The sequence below is a fragment of the Mucor mucedo genome, assembly GCF_025094135.1.
Source record: "Mucor mucedo strain NRRL 3635 chromosome Unknown EV154scaffold_27, whole genome shotgun sequence".
NCBI classification, from domain to species: domain Eukaryota; kingdom Fungi; phylum Mucoromycota; class Mucoromycetes; order Mucorales; family Mucoraceae; genus Mucor; species Mucor mucedo.
Window position 1 is genome coordinate 43,372 of NW_026252311.1, and position 17,115 is coordinate 60,486.

General features: G+C 37.3%; 7 protein-coding genes across 7 annotated transcripts; 3 read left to right on the forward strand and 4 right to left on the reverse strand.

Annotated features, from left to right (window-relative positions):
- Positions 1-1,045: 1,045 nt before the first annotated feature.
- On the forward strand, positions 1,046-2,102 carry EV154DRAFT_479564 (uncharacterized protein; the record flags this gene model as incomplete). The annotated part of the gene is made up of 6 exons (XM_051598267.1): positions 1,046-1,059; positions 1,267-1,360; positions 1,394-1,498; positions 1,531-1,559; positions 1,627-1,910; positions 2,068-2,102. The coding sequence occupies 6 exons, from the start codon at positions 1,046-1,048 to the stop codon at positions 2,100-2,102; spliced, it is 561 nt and encodes a 186-aa protein (XP_051459537.1).
- On the reverse strand, positions 1,958-3,503 carry EV154DRAFT_502520 (uncharacterized protein). The gene is made up of 4 exons (XM_051600809.1): positions 3,168-3,503; positions 2,847-3,105; positions 2,544-2,752; positions 1,958-2,482 (listed from the first exon to the last, which is right to left on the reverse strand). The coding sequence occupies exons 1-4, from the start codon at positions 3,462-3,464 to the stop codon at positions 2,402-2,404; spliced, it is 846 nt and encodes a 281-aa protein (XP_051459538.1). The 5' UTR covers positions 3,465-3,503; the 3' UTR covers positions 1,958-2,401.
- An 88-nt stretch (positions 3,504-3,591) lies between these two features.
- Positions 3,592-5,141, forward strand: EV154DRAFT_502522 (Coproporphyrinogen III oxidase). Its single transcript, XM_051600810.1, has 5 exons — positions 3,592-3,659; positions 3,734-3,767; positions 3,830-3,959; positions 4,017-4,052; positions 4,126-5,141. The coding sequence occupies exons 1-5, from the start codon at positions 3,638-3,640 to the stop codon at positions 5,086-5,088; spliced, it is 1,185 nt and encodes a 394-aa protein (XP_051459539.1). The 5' UTR covers positions 3,592-3,637; the 3' UTR covers positions 5,089-5,141.
- A 609-nt stretch (positions 5,142-5,750) lies between these two features.
- EV154DRAFT_440239 (kinase-like domain-containing protein) lies at positions 5,751-7,617 on the reverse strand. Its single transcript, XM_051596917.1, has 3 exons — positions 7,252-7,617; positions 6,555-7,189; positions 5,751-6,490 (listed from the first exon to the last, which is right to left on the reverse strand). The coding sequence occupies exons 1-3, from the start codon at positions 7,562-7,564 to the stop codon at positions 5,855-5,857; spliced, it is 1,584 nt and encodes a 527-aa protein (XP_051459540.1). The 5' UTR covers positions 7,565-7,617; the 3' UTR covers positions 5,751-5,854.
- Positions 7,618-9,334: 1,717 nt separating this feature from the next.
- Positions 9,335-11,402, reverse strand: EV154DRAFT_440242 (T-complex protein 1 subunit beta). The gene is made up of 5 exons (XM_051596918.1): positions 11,304-11,402; positions 11,181-11,246; positions 11,036-11,101; positions 10,446-10,947; positions 9,335-10,383 (listed from the first exon to the last, which is right to left on the reverse strand). The coding sequence occupies exons 1-5, from the start codon at positions 11,304-11,306 to the stop codon at positions 9,440-9,442; spliced, it is 1,581 nt and encodes a 526-aa protein (XP_051459541.1). The 5' UTR covers positions 11,307-11,402; the 3' UTR covers positions 9,335-9,439.
- Positions 11,403-11,785: 383 nt separating this feature from the next.
- Positions 11,786-14,051, forward strand: EV154DRAFT_461391 (uncharacterized protein; the record flags this gene model as incomplete). Its single annotated transcript, XM_051597547.1, has 5 exons — positions 11,786-12,548; positions 12,602-12,717; positions 12,796-13,198; positions 13,253-13,492; positions 13,559-14,051. The coding sequence occupies exons 1-5, from the start codon at positions 11,863-11,865 to the stop codon at positions 14,049-14,051; spliced, it is 1,938 nt and encodes a 645-aa protein (XP_051459542.1). The 5' UTR covers positions 11,786-11,862.
- A 480-nt stretch (positions 14,052-14,531) lies between these two features.
- On the reverse strand, positions 14,532-16,768 carry EV154DRAFT_561590 (uncharacterized protein; the record flags this gene model as incomplete). Its single annotated transcript, XM_051605683.1, has 3 exons — positions 14,532-14,547; positions 14,607-15,001; positions 16,343-16,768. 3 exons carry the CDS (start codon positions 16,766-16,768, stop codon positions 14,532-14,534), a joined length of 837 nt encoding a protein of 278 aa, XP_051459543.1.
- Between the last annotated feature and the right edge of the window lie 347 nt (positions 16,769-17,115).

Here is a 17,115-nt window from a genome sequence, read left to right on the forward strand (position 1 = left end):
TTTTTATTATTATTAGACTTAATATTATTTATATTTGATGGCACTATTAATTAAAAAAGCTCACGTCAGATTAAACAAAAAACAACCCGTTCTACAGTAGCACAACGCTCTCTTCGTCTTTAATACTTCATAACTCTTATTTACATATAGTTACGCACATGCAGGGAACATTATTAAGAGTTGATGCACAAAGACTCTTTGCAATCTAGAGTAACGACAATTTATATATCTCGATAAGAATACTTGATATCGACAATGAATAGTGTTAAAAAATTAGTAATTCACTGCTGAGGATTGCATGGTAATAAAAATTATAATAATCAAAGGTGGTTTCCCAGACAGCCAAATATGCTAAAGAGACACTTGTAAGGGAAACAGACGTTTTATTTTATAATAACCAGAATTGTGGGTTTGGGTGGATGGGTCGGATGAAAAATGAAAAAAAAAAGACCATTCTTGCCAATTTTTAAAAAATGGATGAGGTCCGTGTAACTTATCTGTGCAAAAAGCTTGGGACGCTGCTAAAATTGAGAGATTTTATAAAAGTCTAAATCGGACCTCATCCATTTTTAAAAAATCAGACATTCATCCCCAAAATGTTGGTAATTCATCCGACTGAAATTTGTTTATTGTTTATGCATACATTGTTTTTTTGATCAATTGTTAATTGCGAAAGTCATCCTCCCTTTTATTACATTCAATGATGTACACTTATATTTTTAGGAATAGTTATAACTTCCCATTTGATAAAAGAAAGCGATTGAAACACAAATGAGGTGTAAACTATTGGCTTCATTTACAGTAAGCGTCATCCATTTTGTACTGTTGGTTCTCGAATTGACTGGTTTCCGTTCGTGTGATATATAATGTTACGAACATGATTCGTAGCAGAATTTGACGATGAGTCTTAATAATGATATTTGGTGTTTAAATAATATGAAGGCTCACATATCCACTTTGAAATTTCGTTTCAGATGACTGCACAGTGTAAATACTGTTCTTCAAGTCTTTTTGATTTATGAAGCAAATTACTCTACACAACACCATGTTTTTTACATGGTAAGAATCAGAATTTTATAAGGAATCTAGTGGTGTTACTCTCTCATGATAAAATAGTGAATTGAAGGCCATGTTCACACGCATATATCAATATGACGTTATAAAATAAATAAACAAACAAAAAACAACAAAAAAAATTCTCACAGTAAAAGGGAGATAGCTGCGCATTTTCGTATTCTTCACTCTTTCTTTACTCTTATCTTCTAGTATGGTGATCGGGCAATATTCCAAAATCCGTGAACGTCAGGAAGACAGGCTGTTTGTCGGTGTAGCTCTTTTAAAGGAGTCCGGTTCTTTAAAAGTTATGACTTGGAATGAATCTTAAATGACCCAGGTTTTCTGTCATGGTTATAATTGTAGCATTTATGGTACTTCCTTCGACCCATTACTCTTATCGCAGTCTAGTTACATCTTCTTGCAAGGTGGTCTAAGCGGTAAGGTGAACGTACCAGTACTTTAGCACGATTGTAGGTGCTGGGAAAAAGCCTCATTGTCTTTAGGTAAGGGGCATTCATTTCAAACCTTGTAAATCACGCTGGGGGTTCCATTCTTTTTTTATTACGCTAGAGATAGTGGAGTCCCCTATAGTGTGTATTGGTTCGCCACCCTTGTCACTATTTCCTGTGGGTACGGGGTATCTAGTCCTAAACCAACTGTTGGTCCAATATGCGAATCATCGTGCTGTGAACGCGTTGGCAAAAACGTCACCCCAACATGGCGTCGGTGGCAGTTGGGTCTTTTATACTTCCTTTGTTGTGCATTGTGGGTAGGCAGCACTTGGAAGATATTAGAGTCGCCTGTAATTCTAGGAGGAAACGGGTATTTCGAGAGTACCACAAGAATTTATAAGAGTAAAACCCTTTTTGGGTCAGGATGTGCTTTCACCTTCTCGTGGTCTGACCTGTTAACCAACTCTCTGTTGGGAACTAAGAGAAGCACACTATTTTTAAAAATTTATGTCCATGCCTAATAGCACCTTATCCGTGCTTTTTTTTTTTTTTTATGAAGTGGGTATTCTGTATAACTCGAGTACGTTTATTTAAGTTCATATCTGAAATGAGAAAAAGGGATTTGTCACAATTGTCCGGAGAGTCCTCGTCTTTTCATGTTTGCACACTAAACAAAGCTTTGCCTTCTCATAATACGAAAGAAAGGGTCGCATGAATTGTATAGATTATATCGAGCATCTTCCACAACTCATGTTTTTATTCAAGATCGCAGAAGACGGATCTTCTGGATTCCCTAGCTACTCTCAAATTGTGCATAGTGAGTCTTAACGAATTGCAAACATTTTGACGTGAGGATGCTTGAACATAAGCCTCCTCTACTTTATTAAGTTATATCAAGTGTAAGAAGCAACAAGGGCAATGAGTATACATTTAATTGCCCAAAGACAAGCAGAAAACAAGGAAAGAAAAACAATCTAGGGAAGAAGAATGTTAGGGAATTCAGGTTGCTATAGTTGCGAGTACTACAAATTCTACCTTGTCTTGCCAGGACAGTCGTGAGAAAAATGCATAGTACATGGATCCAATGTAGTCTGCCATTAACTCTAGACGGTTGACGATAATGGGTCCATGAATACATTCCTCCCACTCACGACAGAAAGGGATGGCTGCAGGGACCAAATCCTCATAGTGACAGTTATTCAGGTCAAAACTTCTTGCGCAATCGTATTTTTTACTCAACATGCCTCAAATATTTAAAAAACAGACCATCAACGTCAGTTTCTATTTTACTAAACATATTATCATCCCCCCCGTACCATCAAATAAGCTTGTTTTTACCTGCTTCCTTAGCTGCTATCATTTCATTCATGTCAAGTCGAATCGTTTGGCCCAAAACAGAGCATACGTAAATGGCACCACAAAAGAAGGTAAAAATAATTAAATATTTAACGTACGTCAAGTGATTCACAGGATCTTGAACAGGTGAATAATAATTGAGAATGTTGTTGTTCAATAAAGCTGGTGTTAAAGGGGTATCCGTTGGTATTTGTTGTTCATTTTGAAATGATAAGTCTGTCTTAAAGGGAACTACAGAATGCTATAAGGAAGAGAGAAAAAAGTCAGATTCCAGGCCATGTTTTTTTCTTCTTTTTTTTTTACCTCTTCTTTTTCCTGTGTAGGTGTTGGTGCCATGGTAGGTGTTAATGCCTTCGCAGGTGTTGGTTCTTTGGTAGGTGTTGGCTCCTTCGGAGGTATTTTGACCATTTCTGTGGAATCTTGACGAGAGTTAGGCTCTTGTTGATTTTGTACCGAGTCATCCAAAGTGAAGCTATCAAGTTGTTCCACAATCGCATCGCTATTGATCGTTTCATGATCGACAGGAGTGCATGGAGCTGAGGAAGCCTTCACAGACTGCGTATATTCGTACTCCATGGGATCATTATAAAAAAAATTCATTTCGGAGAGACGAAACTTAATGAACAATGAGTGATCAGGGAAACCTCAGACGCTCGCTCTCCCTCTCTCGCTAAAATGCGTGTTACAGTCGGAGTCTTAAATCAATCGTTACCCTTGGAAAAACCAATTTTTTTTTTTTTTGTATCATCTCTAGAACAAACATTGTAACCATCATGCTCAAGAGTAGATCATTATGTTAGTTTATCTTAAACACACGATAGTTTGATACAGTTTTTTAAAAAAAAAGTCAAATTATTCTCTCTTTTTAGTTGTTAATACGGCACGTTCAATTCGTCCATTGCTGTAAGTATAAAGAAATACATTGGTGTGAATCGGCTTTATTGACGTGTCAAAAAAAAAAAAAGTAGCGGCAATAACCAACGTTTCTACTCTACTGCCCGAACCGCATTTGCCAACAATGGGTGGAGAAATAAGGCCGGTGTTGCTGTACTTGGTTCCGCCGTTCTCGGTTTAGGTGCTTTAAGTGCTAAAGAGGTAAGAGCATGGTCTCCAAACTTATATCGAAATAACTAATAAAACAATACAAAAAAGGTCTATTGTGATGCTGTAGTTGAAGATAAACAACGTGTAAGTAGTACACACACTGAGTGACGAGAGTAAACAGGAATTTGATATTTTTTTTTTGTTTGTTTGCATGTAGAAAGCTGAGGGACCTATTACGGATAAAGATCCTATGCGTCTTCGTATGGAAGCATTTGTAAAGGGACTTCAAAACCGCATCGTCTCTGAAATGGAACAATTAGATGGAAAGCAATTTACACGTACTGCTTGGGAGCGTAGTGAAGGAGGTGAAGGTATCACATGTGTGCTTCAAGACGGCAATGTCTTTGAAAAGGCCGGTGTAGGTATTTCAATTGTGTATGGCCAATTACCCAAAGCGGCAGTTGAACAGATGCGTCATGATCGTGGAAAAGATATCAGTGCCGATGGACCTGTTCCTTTTTTCGCCGCAGGTATTTCGCTCGTGATTCATCCTCATAATCCCAATGCGCCTACCGTTCATTTGAATTACCGTTATTTCGAGATCGAAAACCCTGATGGCACACCTCAAATGTGGTGGTTTGGTGGTGGATCTGATTTGACTCCTTCTTACTTGTTTGAGGAAGATGCCATTCATTTCCATCAGGTGCTTAAGGATGGCTGTGATAAATATGACAAGAAATATTACAGCAATTTTAAGCAATGGTGTGATAAATACTTTTTCATCAAGCATCGTGGAGAGGCTAGAGGTCTCGGTGGTATCTTCTTTGATGATTTGGATGACAAACCTGCAGATGAGATTTTCAGCTTTATTAAGGAAATGGGTAATAGATTCAACCTTTCTTATATTCCCATTATGAAGAAGAGAATGAATATGAAGTATACCACAGAGATGAAGGAATGGCAACAACTTCGTCGTGGACGTTATGTCGAATTCAATTTGGTTTGGGATAGAGGTACCAAGTTCGGTCTTCAAACACCTGGTGCTCGTATTGAGGCCATCTTGATGACGTTGCCTCTGACTGCTCGTTGGGAATATATGAAGGAGCCTGAGGAAGGTTCAAGAGAGGAGGATTTACAAGAAGTTTTAAAGAACCCTAGAGATTGGATTCCTCTTGATTAGAACTGTGTACAAAATAAAATAAAATTGGATCGTGTGTTTAGTCCGTCATATTACATAATCGTCTGTTTTATATATTTGCCTTTTAAAGAATTTTTAAGGGACTAAAAAAGATGATTTAGAGCAAACTTTAATCCTTTTTGTTTGTGATGAACGATTAGAAAAAAAGATCGTAAACATTTGCTTATTAAGGATTAGAAAATGGCTCAATTGTGTCATATGAAAATCATGCGCGCATAATTATGAAATACATTTCTCCATTCATGACCTCTTATCTACTATACGACGTAGGTGTCATTTTTTTTTCTTTTTAATAATAAAGTTAAAATCATAGGCGAAACACTTGACTTTTTTTTTTAAAAAAAAACAGGCTAAAACTGAGGCAATTTAAGAAAAAAAATTCCTTCTAGATCATAAAATGTACCGGTCTAACTACGATGAATCAATAAAGAACTGAGAAACGTCCCTCGGGGAGAGCAGATACGCTTGTTATAAAAATGTAAATGACAGTTGAAATAAAAATATACGTCATGGTCTGTTTTCATTTATTTACCCCGGATATCAGCGGCACAATTTTAGATTGATGCCTGTGTAAGATGGATAGCCGTATAAGGTTAATATTTCATGGGGAAGAAAGAAAAAAAAAGAAAAAAAAAAAGATTGTGTTTTTTAGTATAGTATATAGACATATTAATTGATAATTTTTTATTATGAGAAAATGCGAAGAATGAGGGGAGGGGATATAAGATTTGTAGTAAGAGAGGATTTCTTAAAATGCAGGAAATTTGGATCTAAAAGGATCGCCACGAATGTTTCCATAGAGATGAGCAGGTTCTTTATACTTTGCAAAGCAAGTGGCATCACCATCGTCTTTGACTTTGGGAATATATGGAGGCTTAACTTTACGCTTCAACACTTGATCAAAGTTGTAATCAGAGAACCATTCATGCGACTTGACTTGATCACTAGCATAACGAGCATCCAGATCAGCTGTAAGTAAATTTTGCAAAAGATCTTTAAGCTCTGGGCTGATATCTTCAGGCCAATCGACACGACATTCCAAAATCTTTTGGTAAAGATTGACAGGATTCTTGTCCAAGAAGGGAGCACGGCCTACCACCATTTCAAAGATAAGCACACCAAGACCCCACCAATCGACAGCCTTTGTATAGCCTTTGGAGAGAATGATTTCAGGAGCTAAATAATCGGGTGTACCGCACACAGTCCAAGTGACATTCTCAACACGTTTAGCAAAGCCAAAATCGGTCAATTTAACATGACCACGTGCATCAATTAAGATGTTTTCGGGTTTCAAATCTCTATAGACGATACCATTTTCATGCAAGTAGGACAGGGCCAAAATTACTTCTGCAGCGTAGAATTTGGCTGCTTGTTCAGAGAATTTCTGTTATGAAGAGATTTTTAGTACACTAAGCAGAGCATTATTGTTTATGCCTTTTATTATTTACCTTTTGCTTTCTCAGGATGCTAAATAACTCACCACCAGGGACATAGTCCATGACCATAAATAAATGTGTATCATCTTGGAATGCATCCCATAAGGTAACCAAAAATGGATGAGACACATCTCGCAAGATGGAAGGTTCATTATTAATATGTTCGACCTGCTTGAGTCTAACAACGTCGTATTTGTCCAATGCCTTGATCGCATAATGCTTTCCATTGACTTTACTTTGGGCTAAATGCACACGACCAAAAGAACCAGTGCCGACAGTACGCTTCAGGACGAAATCATCCAACTTCAATTTACGATGCTGACGACGTCTTTGTTTGTCTTTGAGCTTAGTACGAGGGATAGCGTTTGTGCTAACACGGGTTACATGTACAGGACGAGGTGAATAAACACCCTTCATGGGAGATCTTTGTGGCACTAATTTAGAAGAGGGAGTAGAGACGTTACTGTCTGTGGAAGGAGGGATACTAAAGTAACCATCGGAAGGTTGTTGTTCAACAAGTCTAGGAAGAGGGGAGAGTGGAGATGCATATACAGGAGATGAAGAGAGGTAGTCGGGGATAGCAGAGGAAGGGAAATTAGATGCTGGCATGTGATGAATAGAGTGTTCTTTGTATGGTGAAGGTATGTCTATTTTATATATATAAGAAAAATTAATAAATAGGGCTAAAAAAGGAAATATCTGTCATTACCTTTATTTACAGGTGATTGTGGCGGTGTGTTCACGGCAGGAGTGATTGTGAAAGATAAGGGAATCTGTGTTGCGCTGGAAGCAGAATTTCTACCAGGTGTTTGTGAGGGGGTAATGACATTACTATTGTATCCACCTGAATAGCAACTTCCTTCATCACTGGTTATGCTGCTGGTGATGCTGGGTGTTTTACAAATACTAGTGGGTGATGAAGATGCATCGGATTCTCCACTCAGGTTTCTAGTATGTTTTTGATGTTTCTTTGTTAAGGTTGATCGTCTGATAAGTTCAACGCCTTTATTGATGAGATCCATTGTATTTATATGTATATGTATATATGTGTGTGTGTTTTATTTTATAGAGTAAGAAAAAGAAAGAAAGTAATAATTAGAATTTAGAATTATATCCCGTTCTATATATATTTTTTTTTTTAAAAAAAAAAAAAATGTTTCAGTCACAGGGTTCCTGATATTATTTTTTGTATATAAGAGCAAGAGTTATTTGATAGGTTTGAGATGCCGCATTGCCCATTCCTTCGTCGGATTTAGGAAAGAGATAAGACTAAAATTACGTATTCTTTTTTTCTTTGCAGACGATAACTCCGCCTACCTGTTTGAGCCGGGTGTCTCTCTTCTCTCACTCTTTCCTCGCTTAGATCTCTCATGTCCCGATATATACTTTATTTTTGACAAGCATTTGAAACCACCCATTATGAGATCATAGTCATTTGTCCTATATAAAAAGGGCTCATATTGCTTCCATAGTGCCACACATGTGAGTTACGGAGTGCAACATTTAGTTCCAATTTCTTGTGTAAATGGATAATGCAACCTTGGGGGGGGGGGGCCTTGGGGGGAACAGAGAGCGAGAGAGGGGAGATTTAGTTTCCCGATATATAACAAATATAAATCTCTGCGTATCTTATTATATATCGGTAACGGGAGGCATAATTACCCCACACGACAACGAAATTTATATTACAACTCACATAATAAAGGGGCTTGGGAGAAGAGTTCTGGCATCAGTTGTTAACCAAACAACCAATGTTTACGTTCTTTGATAAGGCCTTTTAAAATTAAGCTTTTTTTTTTTTTTTTTTTATCGAGTATAGGTTTAAACTTTTATGCACTCTAAAATGTGAGAAAATCACACCTTTTTATTCTAATTAAGATTCCAACTTTTTTTTTTTTTTGCGTTGCTATTAATTGAATCGTTACCATCACACCCAGCGCTGCCGGAATATTTTTAAAGAAGAGGACGGACCTTTGAACAATTTTAAGTGCGTCATGGATCCATTCAGGTGCCGCTCATTACCATAATATCTTCTTTTCATGTCAATGGGTTGGACAACGTCATTTAAATACAGGGGAAAAAATGCATAATACTTTAAAAGAATCACACTTTTATTTACTATCTGAAACGGAACTTCAATCTCTTTAGAAAAAGCAATCATGAATCTCTTTATTAAATTGTTTATCGCGCCCCTCCCCCCATGATTTTTTTTCTAGCTATACTTTATTTAGTTTTATTTATCTTGTTCTGTCGGCTAAATGCCTTTCCCGTATTTCCTGCAACAATGAAACCCAGGATTCTATTGCTTTTTGTAGAAAAAAAAAAGTCCGAAATTGTAAGATTTATTCGCCATTTTATGATGTGTTACGGTCAACACGCCATCCTTATTAAAAGAAAATCCCATGATGCGCTAAAAAAAAAAGAGTCACTTAGCAATGTCCCTCTTGCTTATCAATTGCATATCAGAGAAATGCTGTTTCTGCAGCACGCTCCCAGGTCATGCAGCCAGATTATGTCCTGATTGCGCTAAATAATATTCTTTTCTGTAGCTTGCTGGGGCTGCGCACTTCCAGAAAAAAAAAGTTTCGTAATAAGAGACACCTGGCATACGAATCGATACAAGGCCTACCATGACACAGAGATACATGCTATCAAACACTTGGCCCATAGAATAATCCCCCCCGCATTTTTGTTTCGCATTACTAAAACCCAGTACTCTGGTAACATATTTTTCTTAATCTGAAACTAAAAGTGAATTTCGTGTCTGTGTGTGTGTGTGTGTGTGTGTGTGTGTGTGTATAATATGCATATATCCTTTAGATATATCATGGTTTTTTTTTTTTTATTACAAATGACCCAAACTATGTATTTTTCCTATTTTTTGTTGTTAATCTTGTTTAACCTTGTCTTTGACGAGGAGCACAACGAATAATGTTGTCAACTCTCAAGATCATCTCAGCAGCCTCAGAAGCAGATAAAAGAACTTGCTTCTTAAGCTTGTAAGACTCAGTGATACCCAACTCTCTAACATCAGCAACCACACCATTAACCATATCTAAACCAGCAGTGGTTTTACCTTCATAATGAGCAGCTCTTAATTGAGAGACTAATTCGGAAGAATCAAAACCAGCGTTGTCAGCTAAAATGGTAGGCATTTGACGGAGTGCCTTGGAGAAGGATTCGGCAGCAATAGCACGCTTACCAGCGGTCTTTGCAGCAACTTCATCAACAGCCTTGGACATCAAGACTTCGGAACAACCACCACCAAGCACGGTACGAGGTTCACGTACAGTTTGGGAGAGAACAGAAAGAGCATCGTGAAGAGATCTTTCGGCTTCATCTAATAATTGTTGAGTGGCACCACGAAGAACGATGGTACAGGCTTCACCAGCAGCAACACCGGAGAATTTGATCAATTTGTCTTCACCGATAATGATTTCTTCAATCAAATCACAATGACCCAACTTGACAAGTTCGGGATGGTCAAATGTAGAAGCAATTTCACCACCAGTGACCAAAGCCAAACGCTCAACACCTTCAAAATCAGCATGTTCAATGGTAGCAACACCAGAATCAGCCAATAATTGTTCGGGCCAGTTGTAAATTAATTGACGGTTCACGAAACAGTTGATACCATGCGCCTTGATCTTGTCAACCTTTTCCTTCATCTTATTACGCTCAGCACGTTCAAGTTCAGCAAGCTTACCAGTAGCATCGACACGAACACGTGCACCAAAGATCTTAATTTTATCGGTATCCATGGATGTGTTGGCAATCAAAATGTTTGCATTTTCAATACGCTTGGGGCAGTTAACACCAATCTTCTTATCCAAAATAAAGCCTATTTTACACGTATCTTTTTAGTATACACACACTCTATCGCTCTCTCTTTCTCTGCCAAACCTTCATCCAAGTATGAATCCATCAACTTTCCTCCGGGCTTCTTGATGATTTGAATATTTTCGAGGTTGGTAGAACCCTTGAGACGGAGAACGGCATCAACAGCCAATTTGGAAAAGTACTCCTTGTCTTGGGACAAGACTTTGGAACTGAGGGTGGTCTTTGCGATATTGATTAAATCCAAACGGAAGAGCTCCTTGTCTAAACTATGATCGATGGCACTTTCCTCAAGGGTTTTATATGCAGCAGCAGAGGCAAGACGGTAACCTTCGATAATAGTTTGAGGGTGAATATGTTGGTTAACCAAGTGTTCGGCTTCACGTAAAAGTTCGGCAGCTAAAACACAGACAGAAGTGGTACCATCGCCAACCTCATCATCTTGAACTTTGGAAATATTTACAAGCACCTTTGCGGCAGCATTATCTAAAGCAATGGACTTTAAGATGGTGGCTCCATCATTGGTCACCAAGATTTCACCAGTGGTAGCTGATTGAAGAATCTTGTCCTATTATCATTAAAAAAAAAAAGGACGAGATTAAAAATTTTCCTTCTAGTTTCTTCCACAAGATTATATATATGTAAAAAGTAATTACCATGCCCTTGGGGCCAAGAGTACTTTTGACGAGATCACCAACAGCAATAGCACCAATGAAAGAAGACTAGTGAAGAATAATATGAGTTGACTGTTAAAAAAAAAGAGAGAGATCTTGCATCTATATAATAAAACTCATCACTTACCAAACGAGCGTTTTCAGCTCTTTCTTCGGTTGCTTGATCCTGGAAGATGTTTACAGGAGCTAAAGACTACATCTTGATGTTAATACGCGTTTCTCATCTATAACATTCTATTTTTTAGTTTACCATTTTATTTTAATTTAGATGATGATGAGAAAGAATAAAAAATAATAAAAAGTTTTTGGTGCCGCTGTCAAAATTTAATCTTTTGAGGAAACACAGCACAAGGTTAGGGCCCGCCGCGAGCATACTCACAGTCACTTTCAATCGATTTTTGGATGTGGTTGTATGGGAATACACCAAAATGGTTTCATTCTTTAGAGACAGATATCAGCACACGCGTCTATTCACGATTACACGCGCGCGTACTTGTACTGTGTATCGTTCTTGTGTCATGACAGATTAAAAAATGTACGTGTGAAAATTTTCTTGAAATTACATGTATAAAATCGCAAAAAAAAACCCCAATAATACACTTTTGCCTTACTGCTTTTCCCTTTCCCTTTCTGATCCTCTAAAGAAGACAGCTTGGATGACGTAATAGAAGGACTTTGCTACGAGCAAGAAAATAAGGGCGCAAGAAAAAAAAAAGTAATTTTCCCTTTCGTTTCAAACGCATTTTTTTTTATTGTTATTATTTTTTTTTATTTTTTTCTACAGCCTAAACAAAAAAAAAAGAAAAAGCATGCAATCGAATTTAACACAATTACAGTATCAACAGTTGCAAATCCAGCAACAACAGCAAAGGTTAGCATCCATGATGCAACAAAAGCAAAGAGGATTTCAACAACAACAGCAGCAACAACCTTGGGATGAAGGGTTCAATAAGCAACAGCAATTATTCCAAATGCAACAACAACAACAGCAACAACAACAACAACAACAACGCATGTTGAATAATAGTCAAAAAGACATGCACATGATGAGACCTCCCAACATGTTACCACCCGCTGCCGCTGCCGCCGCCGCCGCTGCTGCTGCTGCTGCTGCTGCTGCTGCTGCTGCTTCAGTACAATCATCTACGCCACCTCAACCTCCCATCGTTCCCATTATTACCACACCCGCGACCAATCATGCCAAGGCCATCGTGGTCAAAACTGATTTGCAAAAGAAAAACTTACAGCAATATGAATACCGAGATGAAACCTATCAAGATGTATTGAATTTACAACACAAAAAACATATTGAATTAGCACAGACCAAAAAAAGATCGATAGAGGTTGCTAGTTTGGAAAGAAGAAATCGAATGCAACCTGGTGGTCCCATCATTACCTTTGGTCCTGGTTATCAAGGCTATGGTAATGGTAAGACGGGGACGCGTAGTAAAATTCGTTTTCCTCAAGACAAAAAGAAGAGAAGAGACTTTAAATTGTACGGTATTACCATTCACTCTTTTAAAACGTTGGTTATTAATCGTCTCGTAGTCCAGCAGAAGCCATTAAAGAACAGGCCAAGAAGGAAGATACTCTAGTTCCTATTCGAATTGATTTAGAACACGAAGGATATAAATTGAGAGATACCTTTACTTGGAACTTGAATGGTATATATATATTGTACAGGAAGAAATCTGACACACGTCTATATATATAAAAACTTTTTTTTTTTTTTCGTATGATAGAATCGTTAATTACACCAGAACAGTTTGCTGAAGTGATGTGTGAGGACTTGAAATTGCCTTCCAACATTTTCATGGACCAAATCGCAAAGGCAATCAAAGAACAAATTGATGACTACAACTTGAATGCTTCTAGCATGATGAAGGATGACGCTGAGGAATCACCCGAACAAAAGACAGAGGCACTCAACACAATTTCTCAAGAATCCAACGATATCTCCTCTGGCACCCTATTCAACAGCAACAGTAAAGGCATCGAATTACGTACCATCATCAAATTAGATATCACGGTAGGAAATAGGGAATTGGTAGATCAATTTGAGTGGGATATCAGTTGTCCACGTAACTCGCCTGAGGAATTCGCGAATACCCTGACCATTGAATTGGGCCTCGGAGGCGAATTCAAGTAAGTGTGAGAAGAGATAAATTCAATGGCATTGTATTTACCTCTTTTAAAAAGAACCGCGATTGCACATTCGATTCGAGAACAGATTCATATTTATATCAAGTCTTTACTACTTGTGGGTTACGAATTCACGAATGATTCCCTAATTGACGATGAAATTAGACACAGCTTTTTACCTTGTCTTAAGCATATTGTGCGTGATAACACAACCATTGAAACATTTACACCTTCCATCACTGAATTATCCGACGCCGCTGTTGAAAAAATGGAAAAGGACAGAATGAGAGAGGCTAGGTAAAGTGAACTGCTATGAAAAAGTAGAGAGTGAGAAATGCTCATATATGTATATCTCTTCTGTAGACGGAAACGACGAGGTACTCGTGCTAGACGTGGTATTGTTTTACCAGATAGAGAGCCTCAAAAGACACACCGAACCGGATTTTCCGTACCACCTCAACAAGAAACAACCGACGATCAGTTCTTGAATGGAAATATGTATGACCAAATTGGTGGAACACATAAGCGCAGTGCCGCATTAAAAGCTCGTATGAATATTGCAGCAGAAGCAGCCGATACAGGTGAGGATATCTTGGGTGCAAGTAGCTCTAATATGCAAGGTGTCATTTCCTTGGGTAGCATGAATAAATTCCAATCCATGAATGATCATCAAAAGTATATGAGACACCAACAGCAGCAACACCATCATCAGCAACAACAACAACACCATCAACAACAACACCATCAACAACAACAACAACAACAACAACAACATCAGCAACAACAACAGCATCAACAGCAGCAGCAACAACAACAACAACAACATGGCTGGCAATCCCATCAACAATATCATTAGCTATAATTTTCTATCTAAAAAAAAATAACAACTTATTTTAGTGTCCCTTATTATCATTGATGAGCCCTTTATTTTTTTTATTTTTTATTTTTTTCTTGTGATGAGGCTTTTATTTCAGCAGAATTCGTGATATGGCATTCATGGTTATGATCCCAACTATCTGTCAAGCAAAGATAAATAATAACATGCTGTTTCGAAATCCTGGAAACAAAAAAGTAGAATTACGCACACTTTTCTTTTTCCAAATCCAACCTCATACATAATCTTGGCAGCAGAAGAAACAAAAGATTTGTTTATAAAGTAGGGAGAATCCTCTCCACCTGATCACACGATAGAGAATAAAATTAACATTTAATGAAATACAATGCATGACTTCCAGCAGAATGAAAAAAAAGGGGGGAGATAGAGTAGTTACGTCTCAGACTGTGTAAATGCAATATTACCTAGGATTGTTTTGAAACATAGAGACCCTGTTGTTTATTATAATGACACAAGGCTATTGTAAACAAATAACAAGAAAGTTAATTGTATACGTAGTTCATTATAAACACATACATGAGATACATGTAGCCATATCCGATAAACATCAGAAACAAGGCGGATACCAAACCCAATTCTGAATCGATACGATGATTCCCCTCGATTACGTATATCATGATTCCAACTCTCCAATGTTCTAATGACTCGCTACTGCTTCCAAACGCTTCCATAGCAATAGCCATACTTTGATCATCATGAATGGTTTTACAGGGACCGATCATGCATCGAAATGCCGTGATTTGTAAAAGATCCGTCGCTTCCTTTGCCCTTTGTAAAAGCTGGTCAAACGTCGTGCTGGTGTCACAGGTGATGGTGCATCGGCTTGCTTTAGACGTATGACGATCCTTGTAATTGACGCACCAGTACACCTTACGTTTTCTTGTAGAACTACAAGGTCTTGATTTTAACATCTGTTAAAAAGATAAAAAAGGTCCTACAGTTCAAAGAAAAGGTGGGTGGGTGATTCATATTAAATTTTATACAACAATGAACCATCCTATTCCAGTCTATATCAGGATTTTTGAAGGCAATGAATTGCTATTTTTAATTGTACAGCAGACTTTGATTATACCTTTAAATAAAGTATAGTTGTTGGGATGAGCCATCTTCATATACTACAATATATAGCATCTGTAATTGGAGAATCCCTTTATTTCACTTAAATTGATATTTGGATGAACGTCATTTGATAAAAGGAGATAGAATAGATATTTAGACTGATTTTGAGTAGTGTCTGACTAAATCTTTAGAATCCGTTCTAGTTATTTAGTAGCTCTCATTTAATTAACAATACCCGTTTCTAGACTTTTCGTTAAAAAAAAGTCTGAAAGTCAATCCCTTTCATTTTACTTTTTTAGACTAAAAGGGAACTAAAATAATCAAGGAAAATGCTATATTTTATCTGTGAACTCATTACACTGGAGGCAAGATTATACCAACAAAAAAAAAACAAAAAAGAAATGGCAGGTCGTCTTTATTCTTTAAAAGTCAAATTTGTTCCACAATACGTAGTACCGGCCATAATGATAGATGCTTGTATATATTTTCTGATGCACCGTAACGTAAACTATGCGAACACAAGACTTGATGTTATGAAACCATTTCCAAAGACAGCCGGTATAATTCTTTTTAATGCCACCAGAATTTAAAATTTTCATTTCGAACGTTATATAGGAAATTTGACTCACCTGATTGTTAAGAAATTGAGATATCTTGCTTTAGAAGGATAACTACCGCCGCATTTGATCAGACAATAAATATTTGTCATTCAAAGCTTCAAACATATGTGATCAATACGATTTATAAAAATTAGTTCAAAATCGAATTGCCATTATATTATCATGTAAATGATCTCCGTTTGCTGCAGTCTTTTATTCAGAAATATTCGACTTGCTCGTCGAGACAGCAATGTAATTTTACGGATTTAATCATTGATTCACATCCTGCATCTACTAGACCAAACTCTTTTTCGCAACAAACTAACTTATTAACTACACAGACATTTATAATTTGCTGTAATATTTTTGCTAAAGGAGTCATTAAATGTTTATAATAAATGATAATTCTCTACTTGAATTATTGAAATATGGTGATATCTTTATTGACAATTAGACCGAGCGATGTAATTATATATATATATGTATGAATGAGGGTATGAAATAACTGGCGTTAATACTATTTAAACATAACCGGGCTAAATTATTACGAAAAGTTAGATTCGATGTACAGAATTACATACCACTCACACTTACCATTCCAATTCTAATACGATAATCCAAGAAAGAACGGCATTGCTGAGCGTTTCTAGTTTGTACGTACTGGGCAATTTTTTTAAAATCAGCACCCTTGACATCCTTAGGCTCCTTCTGTAATACCAATAACGCGACAGACATATTCACCTTTTCGGTAGGGCTCCAACGGTACTTGTTCAGCTGAGGCTTCAATTGATTTTCTGGAAGCCCCTTGAAAGCCGTAAGCAAGACTTCGAGTGTTTTCACTAATGTTTTCAACTCCTTGGGTGACAAAGACTTTTTTGGAAACAAGTCATAATCCATCAAATGGTTGGTAGCGCTGTAGGTTCTGACATGAGTGAAAGCTTTGGCAGCAGGAATGATTGGAAGCGTCTTGATAGAACCAAAAGCAGAGGCGGTAAAAGCTTTAAAAAGGGTGGGGAACATGATTATATTGTGATTGAAAGGTGTTACTAGTAAATGTATGAATAAACACTCTGCCACTCTTTATGAAGCGCTCTTATATACGCGTTGCGCACGACAGAAGAAGAAGAATGTGCTTTCTTTATCTCTTTTGTTCGCTACATTAGGAAATAATCTTTAATTGTTGCATGAAGTGCCCTTCATCAGCCTAAAATGTAACGCGTAAATCACAATGAGCTTCGCTTGTGCATACATAAATGCCGCCCTTGTTTGTATTTATTATAAAACCACGCCTTAATTTGATTGTTAATATCCCATTTGAGTGAGTACGATGGAGGAGTTATGACTAGATGGTGGTACATACAGTTAAT